Source organism: Polyodon spathula, chromosome 12 (assembly GCF_017654505.1).
Source record: "Polyodon spathula isolate WHYD16114869_AA chromosome 12, ASM1765450v1, whole genome shotgun sequence".
Classification (NCBI taxonomy): domain Eukaryota; kingdom Metazoa; phylum Chordata; class Actinopteri; order Acipenseriformes; family Polyodontidae; genus Polyodon; species Polyodon spathula.
The window spans coordinates 35,500,096-35,519,250 of NC_054545.1; the positions used below are offsets into that span (position 1 = coordinate 35,500,096).

Sequence of the window (19,155 nt, forward strand, 5' to 3'; positions counted from 1 at the left end):
ACAAACCTCAAGAGCACTTACCTAGAAAAGAAATCTCTTTCAAATGTGCCCGAGTCAGTTCAGGTTGTGCATTATAATTGTGAGCACCAATGTGCCAGTAACTGGGGCGAGGGGGTCTCTGTTGTAGTAGGTAAGGATGTGTAAAATAAGTGTCCAGGAACAACAATGATGTCAACCCCAAATTGTCTTAAATGATATTTAAAAACAGAACTTAACTGGACTAGTTAAGAGAGAAGTACTGTAATAGATATCACAGATTTTAACAATTTTTTTTTGCACGAAAATATTAAATTACTGGCCTGATCCAAATTCCTCTACAGAGGGAATCAGTCTCAGCGTGATTTCTCCCAATATTCCAGTACGAGTAAAGATCACAGCTGTTAAATAATGTGGGGCAGCCTGCCAACACATGTGGGTTATCTCTGAAGTAAAAAAGAGAACCACAGAGAGCACAAAACCACCATGAAATTAAAAACATGACACAAAAAAACAGGCCAACCTATACATGTAATGTCAGCCTTCTCATTTCAGGAAGGGAGGTTGTGAAATTTGACCTAGGAGAGGAGGAAGGAGTCCGGATTGAATTAGGACAGCCCCACTGATCAGGGCAGACGATCTCTGATCCAATGTTTCAAGTGGTAAAGGCAGTCCAGTAAACTGCCAATGAGCTCCAGCTTCTTCCTGCAAGAGAACGAGTCTTCAAACATTCTCGCAGGGAGCACGTGCAAAACCATGACATACTGTAAATCAATAAAATAAAAAAAAAAGAGAAATCAAATATGTCGAGTCATCTAATGAAATAATCTACAGGTCCCCCTGCTGCAACCCGGGCTCCATGCTCTAGTTCAACGCACAGCCGCCTTGGGGAGACTGGTTCTCGTCTCTGCAGTCTCCTGAACCTGGCGTCACCAGTTTGCCTTCACTGCTTTTATATCACTAACGAGGTTCTGTGCCAGACAAATTCCAAATATCTGAAAACAAACAAATAAACAACAATCACGTGGGCACTCAGGGGCAGACTGTCTTCATAATCCATTCTGAAGGGCTTACTCTCGATATACTGAAAGGGCAAGCCCTAATGTTTAATATGAATTAATTACTGTAGAAAACATCTACTGCGAATGAGGTAATCAGTAGAAAACATTGAGAAAAACAGCGAAATACACATCAGAGCAGGGCACTGGTTACAACAACTATGTCATATAGATTGCACAACAAATACATAGTCTGTTACACCTCAGTAGGTAATTGATTAGCCAGTGTGTATTTACAGGGTTGTCTGACAATTGGGCAGTATTTAAAATTATAACAATACTATACAAGGGTCTGCCAGGTGTTAAAATGCAAAACATAAAAATAGATGCGTGCAACCTAACACATGCTTGAGTTTTCACAGTTTCCACAAACTACAGCTGCACTAACACACAGGCGGCACTAGGTGGAAATCCAGTATTAAAATTGCCAGCTCTGACAGAGAGTCTGAACTCAGAAATCCTGCCCGGATATCGACTAGCAGGAAAAGATGATATTTTCCATGAACATCTACTGACCTGTATCTCTTAAAAGAAACAGGATTTAAAAGCAATTACATATAAAACTATAAAGAACCTGTCATTTGCTTACCTGTAGCAGTGCAACTCCAACAAAAATACCAGCTACAACTATTAAATTATCCTGGAGCCATTTTTCAAATTGTCCTACACATCCCTTGGTGTAAATGAAGCTTTGCTGGTCTAGTTCCTAAACAGCACAGAAGAAAACAAACAAAGAAAGGTATTACCAGTGGGGACATCATAGGCTTCTTAAGGTTTGTAAACAGGCATGCTAGTGTGATAGGAGGGGCCCCTATCCTCATACTGGAACCCTGAAGATTCTCAGAAGAATCTGGAACATTTCCAGTGAACACAACACTCCCAGTCAAAGTTTTGCACCCTTGTTTACAGAACACCTCTCCCCTTCTGAGACAAATAAGCAGGTCCTTGCTACCCCCTCATACATGAACACCAGAGCTGTTTATCTTATCCAAAACCAAGCGCATTACCATACATCTGGGGATTTAATTCACCTTCCAACATTTATTTACACAGAGAATTGTGAGGGTCTGGAATCAACTCCCCAGTAATGTTGTTGAAGCTGACACCCTGGGATCCTCAAGAAGCTGCTTGATGAGATTTTGGGATCAATAAGCTACTAACAACCAAACGAGCAAGATGGGCCGAATGGCCTCCTCTCGTTTGTAAACTTTCTTATGTTCTTATGAACACCAGAGCTGTTTATCTTATCCAAAACCAAGCGCATTACCATACATCTGGGGATTTAATTCACCTTCCAATATTTATTTAAAGATACATAAAACAATGAAACAACTCAAATACATGTCACAGAGCAGGTTTCTGGGGGGGGGGTGGGGGGGGTGGTTGCCGTTCTTCATTGCACTATCCAGGAAGCTGGCAGATTGTGTGCTGGGAGGGGAGGCAGACTGAATAGAGGAACACGGAGCCTAAACCCCCCCCCCTAGAGGCACAGGCTTTGTTTGCACAGACACAGACAGAAAGGGGCTTTTGTTTCCTCAGATAACCGACAAAAAAAAGCTCTGCTATTGAAAATCACAGCCCCTCAGGAACCTGGAGGGAACGAGGCTTGGTAGCAAATTACAAGAGCCTATTGCGATCAGACTGTAATAAATACTGTGACTCGGTTGATCACAACAGGCGGAACTGTGGGGAATCCAGATGTGGATTTAAATGATTCAATGCATGTACACACACTGAAACAAGCCCTCATCTCATCTGCTAGGACACTTTTACCAAGACTGGGAAGTAAAGTTCAGTACATAAAGCAACCGCTGTGTAATTATGCATGGCTGAGGCATGCTCCTGTGCAATTACCTATCAGCACACCACAATGTTTACTGCATAAGTGACTCTGCTGTAAAGAAGTTCAAGCTGACAGCTGAAATCGGTGCACTCTTCAGAAGAGATTCAGTCATTTTCTTTTACTGCTTTACAAATGGAATTTGCCCAATTGCTTGGCCAAGTATAAATTGTTTTTGTGACACTTTTATAAAATGACTGTCTAGAATGCCGCTCTACCCCATATTCTCTGTACAAATCCTTGGGGGGATATATATATATATATATATATATATATATATATATATATATATATATATATATATATATATCGAACTAAGATTCCTATAGTGCTTCATCAGTGTTCAGTACACACTGCAATGTCTAGGTACTGTAATTCATTCAAAAGACAAGTGTTGCAGCTCACATGTCTAGCATAGGCATTTGCGTAAATGCTTGTCCAATTTCGTTTTCTAGTTTCACCTCTTTATATAGTAAAACCATACCTTGAATCCCAGTTGGGATGGAAGGGCGAAGACGAGGACGACAGCTCCTAGCAGGGCTCAAACTCTACTGAATGTAAAACAGGTGCTAAACGAGTGCGTAACTGACTGCCCATTAGAGCCTCCTCTATATAGATCCTCTATATAGACAGCGCTGCTCAATCACTCGCCCTCACTGTCTCAACTGCAGGGAACAGCAATAATTTCAAGTCTATTTAATGATTAATACTAATTAACAAAGGACTTGGAACATGACGGTTCTTGTTTCATTGGAATGAAAAAATAATTAAAAGAAGATAGTCACTCATTTCAGTGGCCTTATATGGCATGGTGCCTTTAATGAGCAAATGAAAGCAGCATTGGGTATTACTGCTGACAGTAAGCACTGAACACCATGAAAGGCAGAGGCACATCAAGGCTGGTGAGGAGACGGAAGCTGAATGTCCACCTCTTTTGCCCACCGACACACGTGTGTGTTTCTGCCTTGGAGAGAAGGGCTCTTTCATCTCAACCGTTTCCTTTCAATTCACTGCAAGGTTCAAAAGTAATACTCACCATTTTGAGCCTCACGTCATAGCCGCATTGTGTATTAAGTACATCCTCCTAGACAGAGAAAGAAGGAGAAAAATAACTTGTACAGGAACTATTGGCTCTTTCTTCCGCCACGCTTCAAGAAAAAGGCACGACTTATTTTGGTTAGTAAGGTCAAAAACTCAAACTGACCGCCACTTTCTTCAATTATGCCAGCTTCATATTTTCCTTTTGCACCTAAATGATAATTCGTTTTCAACAATGTCTTAATGGCAATCTAGACAGGCTGGACAGCCCCTTCTTCTGTTGCATTTGCTTTCTGAAGGTCCTAGGGAGACTGGTGTTCTTACCGCAGGGTCCTTGACGCAGCAGGAAAAGGGGACTCCGCATCGCTCTCGGCTCGGGTTCATGTCCGTGCAGTTAAAGTAGATATTCAGGTTCCAGTCATTCGGACCATGTGCTCCACAGCATGACCACTGCAAAATGACATGGGACAAGACCTTCAAAACAAAACTACTGTAGCTCCTCATTAAGACAGCTGGTTAGTTGAACTCTATATGTCCTACAGCTAGAAACACCTCATTATCCATTTCACCTCCAGTTTTGTCATATTGGGCGCTCCGGGAATTCACTTTTCTGGAAGACACAATGGAACCCAATCCATACAGACAATACCACTGCAAGCGAATCCCTTCCATTGATCAGATGCCCAGGGAGAATTTGTGTCCTGTGTTGCACAGGGAGTTTATTTTTCCTAGTGTTTCTATAATCCAGCTGGGGCAGCTCCCATATCAATGTTATTGCAGCAACAAGTGACTAAACCAACACAGCCATATATGTGACTTTAATTAAACTTTAAAACAGGACCCTTCACTTTTTATCACTGTTTATCAAACACTGACCAGAAATGGACCAGCACTGAACTGCCCTCTAGTTCAGCTCTTGGTTTATCCAAGAGCAACATCCCATAACTATTGGTTTAAAAACAAACAGTTACAGAGAGACAGGGCCTTACACACTAGGACTTTACCCTCTTTACTTTGTGACTTTACCCTCTGCATTGCTTTCCAGTGTGCACTTATGTATGTATTTATTTAACACTAAAACAGGTCATAAAAACTGCAACAAAAGCATACAAAAATGAAATAATTACTATGTACATGATCCTGGTCATAGCCCTAGTCACACAGCCGCCACATCTATGGGGCTTACTATTAACAAATCACAATGCCATTAACATTTAGATCTGAGAGACAATAATATTCCCAGCACTGTTTGCTTCCACTCTACTTTATTTATCAGTCCTATTTTCACAAAATTAAAATAGTAGGTGTTTCTCTTTGGAAACAAATATAATATTATGAATATTGTGACTGCCGTCATTTAGTTATTTTTTTTGTTATTTTTATTTTTTTTAAAAAAAGACATTTACTCACATATTCTTGGGCGAAGTCTATAAGGTTCTGCAGATCGATGTCATCCCGATATGCCTTGACATTGTTATTGATGAAGAAATTGAGCTGGTCTTTGATCCAGTCTTTGAACACAAAGGCCAAGATCCCTGCCGTGAGCTCCAGGAAAAAGATCAGCCCTAAAAATACAGAGAACTGGACAGAACGAGAGAGAAAGAAACTGGTTAAGATCCTCCACAACCGGTTTCTACAAGCAAGTGCCTTGCAAAGCACACACATTAAGAAAACCTCCAGCAACCCAGCCAACCAGGTTCATTACCGTGAAAAGGTAGCAGTGGAAGAACACGTTGTAAGAAATGCAAGGTTGAATAAAACATGGGAGGTCATAAAGAAACCTTAACGAATCAATCCAGTCAGCTCACTGACCCAGATCTTATTCTACAGACTGTCCACTCCAGAATGCACGACACCTGCAGGAACAGTTCCACGCTGCATACACAGAGGCTATTTTTTTCCTCTCTGATTGGATTTGGATTTGTAATGTGTTGACTGCAAGCACTCCTGGCAACCAGGGTCTCTATGCTGCTGATAATCAATCACGTTCTGCTCGGCAGAACGTGATTGATCATCCTTCAACCACCCAGCAGAAACATCTGAAAATCTATGAGTTGTTTCTACTGTGTTATGTAGCTGTAAATTACAACAGCATGGGTCTGTGCTTAATGGTTTTAATGACAGTGGAACTTAAGGTTCATTTAAAATGTGCCCACTGGTTCTGATAACAAATTATGTACAGAACTACGTTGAACTGCTGTAGCAAGTTAGCATTTTGTAAACTGGATCAATACAGCTCTGGATAGCCTTGCTATTATCAGCCTGAACGTTTAAGCTTAGGGTTGTTCAAATTGTATTCTGTGATTCGATTTATTCGTACTGCTTGCATCTGAATCCAGACTTCAGCGTTTTGTATCTCACTGGGTAACAACAGAGAATGCTAACACTTTGATCGTCTCTGAATCAGCCTCTTCAAATGTGTTTCAAATTAGATTCATATTGTATTAGTTTAGGCAAAGCACTGAGGAATAAATAATGAATTGAACTGGCATGGCACAGACAGGATACACAGTACAGTGTGCTTATAAAGTAGTGAGACTGTGGTGCTGCGGTGTAATGGCACCAGACAGTTATACACTGCACAGCATTAGAATCACTATTGCAAATGTGGACCCCTACAGTATGCATGTACATCTGTGTGTCTGCCACATGCTACTTGGCTGACACAATAAATATATATTTTTTTTATCATAAACCCCTAAAGATCTAATAGATCTTCTATTAGATCTGGGTTCAATCTGATAAACTGTTGATTTCATGTACACATTATGTAAAGAATATAGAGCTTTGTGTGTGTGTGTGCCATTTTACTGTAAATCCTTTGAAGGTAACATGTGATAAACTCACAAATTTGAGGAGGTGTGTGTTTTCTCGGAGAGCTCCGATACAGCCAGCGAAGCCCAAGATGAACATCACCGCCCCAACCACCATAAACAACCAGACGGGATCGAAGCCGCCCAGGTCCGTGATCGAAGAGATGTTCGACAGCACTCCCTGCAACAGCAAGCCATTTCAAAATGACTGGTTTTAAAAGTTACAAGGTATGCTTCAGCAACCTTGCCTAAACCTGGTTATCACTCACACAGAAGTACTGAAACGAGAACTGAAAGAATGAACAGGCTGATTCAGCATGTTTAGCTTCAATACATGCCGGCCTTGGTTGCCTGGTGCTAGTGGTAAACATCAAGAAAACATGCTCAGCCTTTCAAACAGACCGATTCACTCACACTGCTTCCTTACCTTTTCAGCCCAGGCCCAGAGACCGATAGCCAAGAACGAAGCACCCAGCAACTGAAAAACAGGGAATACAAGATAAACGAGACTGCTGAACGCAATGCAAGCAAAATTCCATTACTTTTAGAGGGGAAAGCGGTTTCAATGCACAAGAGCAAATAAACAATTGTCATTAGTGCAGATTTCAAAACATACAACACAAAAAATAGTATACAAAATGGCTAGGATTTATCAAAGACACCAAAACGCAATTTGCACCCTCCATTTCTTTTTTGGTGCGAGAATATATATATATATATATATATATATATATATATATATATATATATATATATATTAATGTTATAATGTTACATGAAAGTCAAGGTATTTGTTACCATTTTTGTAACATTAACAGTTTTAATTGCCTTTCACAAATCAGTGGGTTTTGGTGTGTAAAGACGTGGGTAGAATGAAGACACAAATGTATTTTTGTGCACACAAGACACTAAACTTATTTAGAAACCTGTTGAAACTGCCCATATGTTGCTGTGAGGGCTGCTGTGTGGAGAGTGTACTGTACTTTCTTTGACATTTGGTGAATTTACAGGAATACAGTAACCCATTGAAGTGAGTGATGACGATAATAATAATAAAAAAGAAACACTTAAGGGCAAGTTTATACTAGCCATTGCAGTTCAGGCAGTGAATTGACTGACATTTTAGGTATTTAACTCGATGGCGTATATTAGTCTGAAAGCTAGCCGATCATCATGGGCTGGAATCAGTGTGCTTGTTACTGCAAAGGGTGCCGTTATCTTTGCGAGTACTACATGTGGTTTAGGACTCTGTATTTATGTTAAAGAGCCAAACTTGTAAAAGACTTCTAATGGAAAGCCTTCTCAAGTTGAAAGAAGCTTCAATCAGGCTACACTGTGGTACATTATTGTGATCTAGTGTTCAGAATGGAGAATTGGGAGCAGTAAACTCCCTGCAATGTCTGCTTGTTCCAGATGTCTGTCTCACAGTTCAGTGCCTTACCCCCAAACACAATGAAATAATGCATTCACAGATGACACACAGTCTGTTCTGTTCTGAAAAAACAGTTCCCTTTACGACAACGGCCTGGTAACCGCCTTTATCTACCCATCTTCAAATTGAAGTCCCTGTGTCCTGTAATGCACAGATGGAAATCTTTTATCCTAAAAGCATAAACACCACAATAGAAAAACTGTTATCTGAGCAAACCGTTTGAAAGCCATTAATACTGACAATTGAGCCTCTGCTTGCTTCAGCACTGCTCTGAAAGCCCCAAGGACCACTGATTCAATTTAATATTGAAACCTGAACAGTGGAATCGCCCCAAATGCAAAGGTAGTTTGCATATCACGTCACTGATTTTTAAAATCATTATTTATTTTTTTAATCTATTTGAAAGTATTGCATAATCTCAGTGGATGTTACTGGGTGGCACATGTATAGACCAAGCTACCCTCGTGTGTCCAGATTTGAGTAATAGCCGAGTGCTACTACAGTACACAGCATGCACAGTATTACGTTGTGCCCTGTTGAATAGTAAACAGTTCAAGCATGGCATTTATGTGCACACCATGTACAAATGCACAAAAGAACAAAAGGCATTTAGTTTCTTATTTAAATTAGAAACAGCAGGAGTCCTCTTAACTCCCACTCACAGATTTCTTGTCCGAGACATACAGAGTAGATCTGAGCTGGAATCAAGGAGAACACCCCTGGTCTCCTGCCAGCCTTGTCCCACTTGTGTCAGATATCTGACTGCAGAAACAAGGGCTGAATTTGTCACTATGCTCTGGAATGTGTACACCAGCCTACATTCTACCTTCTAGAGGGTGCCAATAGACAGCTTAATAGTATTCATACTTCCTGCACTCAAAGAGTCCTTTGGTTCTACAGTGAAAATATTTCCTCTGTGTTCAGAAAAAATATATACTATGCAGCAAAAACACTGGAAGAGAAGATGAAAAGAAATAGTAAAAATCATGCACCCAAACACACATAAACATTACAAATATCACTTTCCTTCAAGTTTTTTGTCCAAAAGGGAAAAAAAATACATTTCCTACAGTATACAATACACTCCCAGTCTCCTACAGTATATGTTTTGGATTGCAATTGGCTATAATCAAGGAAACTTGCTTTAATACAAAAACTGTTAACCTGTACAGTAATTCTGTCATGCTCTTAACTTGGCGTTTAATGTACATTTAAACTGTTGTTGTGGCGCCTCTACTCTACCTCACTGAACATTATTATAAATAATAAACTTGTAATAAATTATAAACATACTGTGCGATTATGAGGACCCTCTGAATGTGTTTGCACTGTTTTTATATATTTAACACAGAATTATATATAATTGTGGAGCTAAATACAGCCTGAATGTGGATATAAAGTGTGCTCTGGATGTTGATGTGTGGGTAACTGATCACTTGTACCAGTGCTGTCCTTGGAGCGGACTGTACAACGATGTCATTGAAAGTTTTTCTCTTATGCGTTACACGGCTCCCTGTTCTGACATCCTGCCAGTAAACTCTTGGGAAATGTTGCCATTGGCTGTGTGCTCTTCATATGTCACATCATCCAGGGTTGATGTGATCACCATAACTGTAGCCTGCAGAGAAAGACCTTTCCCAACTCCACTGACATCAAGCTGCGCACAGCTAATCGCACTGAAAATCCCCGAGCATATTACGAACTGAGACTACTTCAAGGACTCAATCAGAACAGAACAGAAGAGAGGTTTGAACTGGCAGCACAGTAAACAGTAGACCTGAATACAGCAATCTCAGAGCCATTATCAGCTTCAACTGCATCTATTCTCAGTAAATGCTCGGTTCATTGTTTATTTTAATAATGGTATGGCTGAGAACGTACATAACAAATAAGAGAATCATACACTGAAGCAGCACACCACTCTCAGGGTCACAGGTTAAAGGTCGCAGGTCTGTCGTGAACCTGGACATTAACTCCGGTCCACTCTCAGCACATAATCGTCACAGCAGAACAGTATGTAATCAACAGTCCAACAGAGGAAGAACGGTTTGATCCATCAAATTCATGACAATGGTTAAATGTGAAGCGTGACACTTTGCTAACATTTAGCCTAAATGGTTAATTCTAAACTATTTACACCCGACTGTATACACAGTACAGTAAACTCAGGAAATAAAATCCTTTGCTACTGTGCGTACTAGTGTCCATGTCCAGTGGAGAGTGACAGGAGGACGGGATTCCCACGCTACGGGAACACATTTCTTTTTATGTTTGCAGGAATGGATGGAAACAGAAATGAAACTGGCAGGAATGGTTGGGACTGGGAATAAAGAGTTTTAAATCTCACAGGAATGGATGGGAGAGAACTGAAGGCTGAGGGAATGAGTGGGAACAAGACTGAAGGCTGTGGGAAGTGCAGTACAGTAACAAACTTTAGTCTGTCAGATAAGCCAAGAACTTTAGATGTTGTAATATTAAACCAAATCAATATATGATGTCGTAAAACTAAACCAAATGCATACTCAGACTTCTGGGTATCTATATATTTACCAAGACAAACACTATAACCCTCGTATTAACGACCCACCTCATTTAGTGACATCACTGGCCCAGCCATTCAATTCAACCTCACTGCATCTTGCTATCGTTGATTGCAACTAACATTCACAGTAAAACTGTAAAATACCTAAACTAATTTTAAATATGCCAGCCCTGGCAAATAATTGGATTAATTAAACTTATTAGATGTTCACGATGGAGTGAAACTCAAAAGACTGGCCCTCTTTTTTTTTCTGTTATCAAGACTTTATGCATAATAAAACGGTTGGCTTTAGTTGGTGTGGTTCTTGTTATATGGCAGTAGTAAATGAAATTTTAAAAATTCAAATAAGAACAGGTAGAGAATGAAAAAAGACAAGAAAAAAGGGTAATCCAAAAAGAATCCTGCCTGATAAGTCTTAGCCTTTCTGCCTGGAAAGGCTAAAAGATAACGGTCGCTTCTCTTTTTCTTAAATATCATGGGACGGGACAGGACATCTGACTAGACGGGAATGAAAAAAATTCTATGTATGGAACAGTACGGGATGGGAGAAAAAAATGACACGTAAACATTTTTCAAGGGATGGGATGCGTCAGGAAAATCTATGATGAGACATGATCGGAGGAACTCGAGTTTCATTCCCACGTCACGCTCTTGTCTGAAACCCTAAAGTCTATTTGGCTATAGCACAACACTGCAGGTTCACAGAGTTTGCCAATCCACTGCCCTGACCTCCAGACAGGGCTTCCATGACGACCTCCGTTAGCAACCAGAGTTACCCAGGAGATGCACAAAGCTGCATTCTCGTTCTGATGAAGACGTTAACAGACTGCGAGACAACCAGAAAGAATCCCACCGCCTACAGACTGTTGCTATGGCTACCCTCCCTCCGCCCCCTCATCTCTTCGCACTGCATGGCAATTAGAAGCTGATTTACAGCCTGCCGTGTCCGGCTGTTCCTCCTATACTTATTGAGGGTCAAAGATAAGAACACAAGAGGTGGGGTATGCAATATAACTGTGATAATGATAAACACACCAGGAGGGTGGTGTAGCACAGATAAACTTTACAGCGCTCTGTAAAGCAAGCAGTAATTCACTTAAGTCTTAAGTGATTTATTTGGACTAAACTAATGTAAGAGTAAAAATGCCTGCACAATAACAGTACGCTTCAAGAATTATCTGTACATTTTTCAACAGTAAAGCCACTGTACAGAAAGGGCAATCTCTGTTTTGTTCGGCTAACAAATGGGTTGACATGATGAAAGAGGACATTTAAAAGGGGAACATAAAAAAGGACATAAATGGCTTTGAGTAACAGCCAAAAAGGCCTAAGCATACTTTCAAGATTACTGATATCCCTTGGCAAAGCAACAAACAAACACTAAACTAAGTTACGCTAAAAAGTATTTACTTTAAATCAGAGTTAAAACAGTCTACAACTTTACAAGATTACATCTAGTTTTATAGAACATGTAATAAAATCTCAGCAGCATTAGTCCCAGTCATTAGCTCGATGTCTGGTACAATTATTAACTACTGTATATATGTATGTGTATATATATATATATACACACACACACACACACACACAAAATATTATATTATACAGTATTATACTGTAGCTCAGCACAGACAACAGATGAATTGGATAGTTTGCAATTCAAATAACAATTCTCCATACAGTATGCTGAGATTAAGCAACAGGGGTCAAAGAGCGATGGATCCAATTTAGCTTGGCTCAGACTACCTTCTTATCCAATCAGATTAAAGCAGACACAGCAGTAAAAGCCGCAATCAGCATATCTGCAAGTTTGAAGAGGCCAGATTTCCACCTGTCTTGCTGGCCAGCCATGCAGATAAATTAACACTTGCATTAGAACTTGCGCTACTTTTGAATCAGCACTGGCTGGGCTCTGTTGCTTTTCAACATAAGCAATACTTTTTGTAAAAGGAGAAGCCCTGCCTTGTGAAGCTATCCCTCTCTCAGGTGTGGGATAAAACACAGAGTAAGAAAACAGACACACTTGCATGCAGCAGCACGAAAAACATGTTGTTCATGGTTTACACCTAAAGGCGATTACTCTGCGTGGGAATTAACCAAATTCTGCCTGTACTGGTTTTATATAAAGTGAGATTTCACAATTTGATAGGTCCCAAAAATGAAATCTCTTAATAACATACCAAACTGATATTTTAACTTGCAGACAATGCCCTGACTTCTACAAGGAAAATTAAAAAATGCAAAGCAAGCAGGTACCAAGTGGCGTTTCGGTAATGTACACAGTAATCTGGGTATATTATCAGTTATACATTTCTACAGGTAGCACAGGTAACTTTCTTTGGCTCTACTGTTGCAACCAGCTATTGTGATAACCTTTAGAAAAGCCTATTATCTTAATGTCCAAGTGTTATGAACACAACATAGGGAAGGAAAATGAATGAATGCATTATCTACATTTAGCCTCTTTGCTTGTAGAGTCCCATTTGTCTTTTGTAAATGACATATCCCCCCCGGCTATTTGAAATTTCATTCCTCAAAGTGGAAGGTATTACTGTAAGAAAACCACTAAATAATGAGATGGGTTTCAAAAGGATTTGAAAACTGGGGAGCAAGATCATCTTTAGTCTAGAACAACGAATGCGATGTTATTTCGTTGATGCTGAACCTGAAAACCTGATTTAATTATTTATTTGTTTTACCATGGAATGTGCTGCAGATTTTAGGTCTAGTGGATACGGGTTTAATAGTTCAGGCTTGATGTACTGTTCTGTTACCTTTAGTAGGCTCTGTCCTTATGAAAGTGTCACACAGTTAAATCATACTGTAGGTAAGCAGTGTAAAGCCAAGATAGGTATTGTGAGGTAAAGCATATTAAAAAAAAACATGGCAAACCCTGGTAAACGCAGTCATTGGACAGGACCATAGGAATACTGCAGAATTATCCTGCAAATTTACAAGGGTGGACAAAGACATGCAAAACTTTTAAACTTCCGCTGTGATGAAAACATGCACATGAAATAGTGTCAGAAATGTGTTCGTCAATAGGGATTCTTACAGTATTTACAGTACTAAGGTACCTATTACGTACACATTGCTCTTCATTCCAAATCCATTGAGAGGGAGCTAAATATACACTTAATGCTGGACTGCGTACTTTCCTTTGCTCCCTGCTTGAATATATCTGACCATGTGTGTACTGTACCTGTAAGTGCATGCAGAGGGAGGGGTGCATATTTGTACCGAATGCTTGCAGCGATGTGTGTAAGCTTCTTTAAAGATTATGCAAGTGGACTGGTAACCCATTTATATGGAGAGTAGTCCCAATCTGAACTACAGTAAGATCCTTAAATGTAGCCTGACCTCAAGGCAGCGGCTGATCTCCGATCCAATTACAGAGGTTTTACCTTCAATTGCATGCCGAGAGATTCCTTCTAGTGCTGCTCCTAGGTTTCGCTTTTGCTGGTTTACACACTCACAGGAACACAACAGTTTCCTACAGGAACTTGGTTTAGTTCAGTTTTTGCACCTTTTTCCTTCTGAATGGGAAGGTTACAGTATTCCAAAATTGCCTGGAGTACCATGGGTAATTAGCCTGTATTTACAGGCTAGTCTTTATTTTTCCCTAGGTGAATTGATTTTTTTAACCGATGACTGTACATAAGTTACTCATACTGTAAATGGATGTTCAGTCAAATGCCAGAGTAACATCTGTCCCAGTTGTACACTACTTCGGTTTTACTACATCAGCCTGTAATTAGTAAATCAAAGTAAAGCATCTGTCTGTTTTCTCTTCCCTTGTCCCTTTCTGTTGCTGCTCAGTCCCAAGGTGAGGGGGAGGCTATTTGTTCAAGTGAGGATGAAGAGAACGCTTCTCAAGTCCAGCTCTAGCTCAATACAAGCACTTACCTCTCAATGAATGGGACAGAGGGCGCGGGGGGGGCCCCCTCCTTGCACACAATGAGACAGCGAACGCGAGCCCCCCCCCCCCGGCACACAATGAGTTCTGTCTTTTCTTCCCAAATCATTCCTCTGAATGACTCCATTTCATTCCAGACTCGGGACCCCGAGAAAAAAAATGCTTTACTAAGAAGGTAAGTATGAATCGATTCTAATCAATCTTCCCCCAGGGCCCTATACGCTCATTATAAAGGATTAATCCTGGGTCTCTCCAGCTGCTCTGCTGCCTAGATACCGAGGTGCCTTCTAAGAGCAGGCTACAGTAGCATGGCATGACTCTTCATTAAAACACACCCTGCAGTTTGAAGGTTACCCAATGCATGCAGTTGCAGTAAAAAGCAAACTTAAACCGGTGTTATTAAACACAAGTATCAACAGTTTCTTTGGGAAACCATGTTCTCCTCTACACTCAAATCACTATACAAATATTAAACAGGAATCAAGTTATACTAAAGTACATGAAAGTAGACACACAGCAGCCCCATATACATTACTGTTTGAAAAGAATCTCTGCAATCACCAGGCTACAGTACTTAATGTATACAGCATTATCCAGCACCAACAAGGATGTTGATTTTGCGAATGAGTGGGAATTGGACTTCCTGTCGGGATTTTTTTTCAAAAAAGAAGAAAAAAAGAACACATCTCCATTATTACTCAACCTCTTCAGCATTACAAAACAAACAGAAAAACAGCTCAATAATCAATAGCTTGTAGAAATGTCAGCTGTCTAGCCAATTATTTAGATCGCTGGTTTGGTTCTGCTTTAGAATAAAGAAAAATAAATAACTTGATTAACCAAAGCAATTGAAACAGAAAAGGGCTCTGTGGCCAGCCTGCACCCACTTACTCCTTTTCAATTGGGAAAGTCTCCCACATGAGACAGGTGTCTTTTACAAGGAAGATTAAGAAATCGTTAGAATGAAATTTGGAGTCCCTGTTGTGAAATGGCTATGCTGTCCTGTCTGTCAGGAGCTTTGAGAACATGTTCAAAATGCTGCCCAATGACACTGCACTTGTTTTTCTTGTTCAAATGTTTATAATCTTGATCTTCTGCTTGTTTAATAATTAGCCTGCAGTACTTAATCCACTTAACTAGACACCACAGTACCAGCCATTCAGCACTTCTTAGAAGTCCAGCTGGGTTTTAGTTTGAAAAAAGAACAAATCTTTGAACCAAGTCAATAAATAAAACATAAAAAATACAACTAAAGATGGTACCTGTATGCCACAATGCACAATTTAGTGTATTGTATCTTATCACAATATCCAGCTGGCTATACTACAGGTAGTGGACAAAAAAATGGGAACACCTGGGTAAATGAGGGACAACACACATATTGAAAACAAGGGCTTCCACACACGGCGTGGCTCATGTGTTAATTAAGCAAATAACATTGCAGCATGCTTAGGGTCATGAATAAAAATGCTGGACAGGCCTGGTTGCCTATAATTATGGCTAGCGTGGCTGCAAGAGACCTCAGCGACTTTGAAAGAGGGTTTTTTCCATTTTTTTGTCCACTACCTGTACACAGTATGCCAATATTTCTGCTAAACCACTCAGCAGTAGGAGTTCAACTAGTCCTTCGAGATTCCCCGATTACTCCCTCAATCCCATCAAACACACACGATCACACGTTACACAAAGGAAACACAGGCTTCTCTAAATCTTGGTGCAGTTTCTGAAAGTGAATTTGCGTCAGATATGCAACACAAACACAGCTACAGCTTCACCTTCACTGAGCCTGGTAAACAAACATATGTGGATTAGATTAAACACCAGACACAGGAACAATCAGGGAGTGGCTTCACATGCGTAAACATATGCTCCTAATTGAAACACCTCCGCATAAGACCCTAGAGGGTGAAAGCACATCAAGAATGTCCTTGTCCTTACACTATCACTTATCACCACAGCATGTTTTCGAAGAAACTTTCCAGTGCTCTGCAATTGGCTTACTCCCACTACTAATGGTATGTTGAAGAGCTGGACTGCTCCCTTTTTAAGTTGTCAATGTCTTGTTCCAAGTAATTTGCCTAAATGTCAGTCAGTCACAATGCATAGCTGTTACAGTCCATGTAATTTACTATATCTTTAGCCTAGACTTTAAGAATACGCCTTTTGCACACCTGATATTTGAAATGTTTCCAGTCATTCACATATCATTTACATAAATGACTGCACCATTAAACCAATATGTACTTCAATTAAAATGTATGGGGAAGAATAAAGACTGAATTGAATATGAAATAAATGTCATGTTAACCATCTACAGTATATTTGTCATGCACATTTTTGCCAGTTTGGATTAATACCTACATCTTGTTATACCATCACAGTCTGCGGCTTCGCAGATCTGTTCCATTAGCACACTTCTTTCCAGTCATTCTGACAAAGCACAGTATTGTACTGTACTGGGGCAGCATGCACTACATATTTCAGATTAGGAAGTTTGAGGCCACTTGAAGATGCAACTCAAAGCAGACAATTCCCTCCACTATACTGTTAGGTACTGTACTAAGAAGAGTTAAATTACAAACAATAATCACCATCGCTTTCTGTGGTCTGCATCACTGTGTATATAAAAAAAAAAAAAAAAAAAAACTTGACTTTTAAAAGCTGAACTGTAACTCCAGCTGGATTAGTATGCCCCCAGTTTGGCAAGGCAGATGACACACTAAAAATATTGAGCTCTGCTGTTGGTCTTCAAAGGAAACCTGAATTCACAGGAACTTCAAACCTGAAATATGTGTTCATACAGATAGGCACGCTATACAAAACAGTGGGGTTATTGGCAAAATATAAAACGGACAAAGCTAGCACTCTTCAAAAGAGAGTCAATGCATTTAAAAGTCTTAACATGTTTAAAAACACAACAAGAGGAAGCAAGACAACTATACAACTTCATAGGGTACACCAGTAGAACAGAGGAAATAACATTATTACACTCGGGCCAGACTAGATACTGCAAAGTACAGTACACTGTTTTACTGTCTACTGTACAACAGAGGCATAAATCGGATTACTCTAAGTGTTTTGTATTCTTAAAAAAAAAAAAATACAAAAAATGTTCGTCAGTCAATCGACAACTGAGCTTTCTCTTATGAAAAACAAGACAATATTATATAACCTTTAATATAATTACGTAATTGCTGTAAAACGCGACAGATGTTAGTATTTTACCACATTGAGAACTAATAATAATAATAATAATACTACGACTACTAATAATAAATCTTCGATTTAGCATTTTCACATGTCAATATTCTTCCAAGATCGGGAAAGGCAATTTGCGTCGTGCTGTGCAGATGTAATGGATTTTTCACAAAAACAAACGGTCGCCCACCTACCCCACAGATAATGTCACAACCACAATGTGTAGATTACACAATGTTTTATACTTCCTCAGCAGCACCGTACTGTTTCTCTAGCATAGTAGCAACACATCTACTTACCCAAAAAATAATGTTGAAGCCAAAAAGGAAATATTTCACACAGCAGCTCACTTCGGGTCCTTTGTAATGGTGGTGTTTCCCAGACATTCTTCTTATGATATTATTACGTGAAAATAAACACAAATAATAAAAAATAAAAAATAAATACAAAAAAAAGCACAGAATAATTCGAAACGATTCTACAATTCACACACACACTAAAGCAATAAATAAAAAATAAAAAAGCGCGTTAGGAATGTGGGTGTATGTAAAACATCTCGCTGTGGGAATCCTCGGCAGGAATGAATTAGTGTAAAACAGGAGACATTAACCAACGACGAGGGCGAATTTGGTGTAGAATTACACAGCAGTGATCCCAGAGGTACGAAAAGGCTTGCATCTGGTTTTTGTTGTTTTTTGTTTCACGATCGCCTGCGAATAACCTCCATTTCTGGAACAATGCATCTCTGACTTGTTCACATATACACCCCTGCCGTGTTCCATGCAAGGAAAAACACAGACTCTTCACAAAGTCCGTTTCGAAGGTACCTTTTTTTTTTTTTTTTTTTTTTTTTAACAGGGACCCCTAGTGGAACCTGCGCGAAGTACAGTATCAAATATTCTGAAGTGCAGTGATTGTTGATGACGATAGTGATGACACATATTGCCGCAACGAACTAAATCAAAACCATGAAACACACACACAAGCGGGAAACTGCAGCTAAATTTGGCTTTTACATTAGTGGGTTAACATCAAAGAAATAAATCGTTACAGAGCTTGGAATTCTTTGTAAAATGTTTATTTTAAAATAAGTGTGAAATGTACGTATGCAATAGAAGGATACCCACAAGAATGAAACTCCCCCACCTCCTTATTGATACAATATGTGTTCTCTTTCTGTAACTAAGCAATATCTGTGATACATATTTGTTTGGTCAAAATGATGTTTGGTTATCCATGGAATTGCGGTTTCCCTGTCTATGTGTTGCCCAGCAATTTTGCCAAACATATATTGTATATTTAAATTGCATCACTTTTGGAGATTACACGTTTTAACAGTGTG

The 19,155-nt window shown here is 39.6% G+C and overlaps 1 protein-coding gene across 1 annotated transcript; it reads right to left on the bottom strand.

The window, feature by feature from the left end:
* Positions 1 to 224: 224 nt before the first annotated feature.
* Positions 225 to 18,628, bottom strand: LOC121324928 (tetraspanin-17). The gene is made up of 8 exons (XM_041267133.1): positions 18,113 to 18,628; positions 7,153 to 7,203; positions 6,760 to 6,906; positions 5,323 to 5,493; positions 4,237 to 4,362; positions 3,911 to 3,958; positions 1,624 to 1,740; positions 225 to 971 (listed from the first exon to the last, which is right to left on the bottom strand). Exons 1-8 carry the CDS (start codon positions 18,197 to 18,199, stop codon positions 906 to 908), a joined length of 813 nt encoding a protein of 270 aa, XP_041123067.1. The 5' UTR covers positions 18,200 to 18,628; the 3' UTR covers positions 225 to 905.
* Between the last annotated feature and the right edge of the window lie 527 nt (positions 18,629 to 19,155).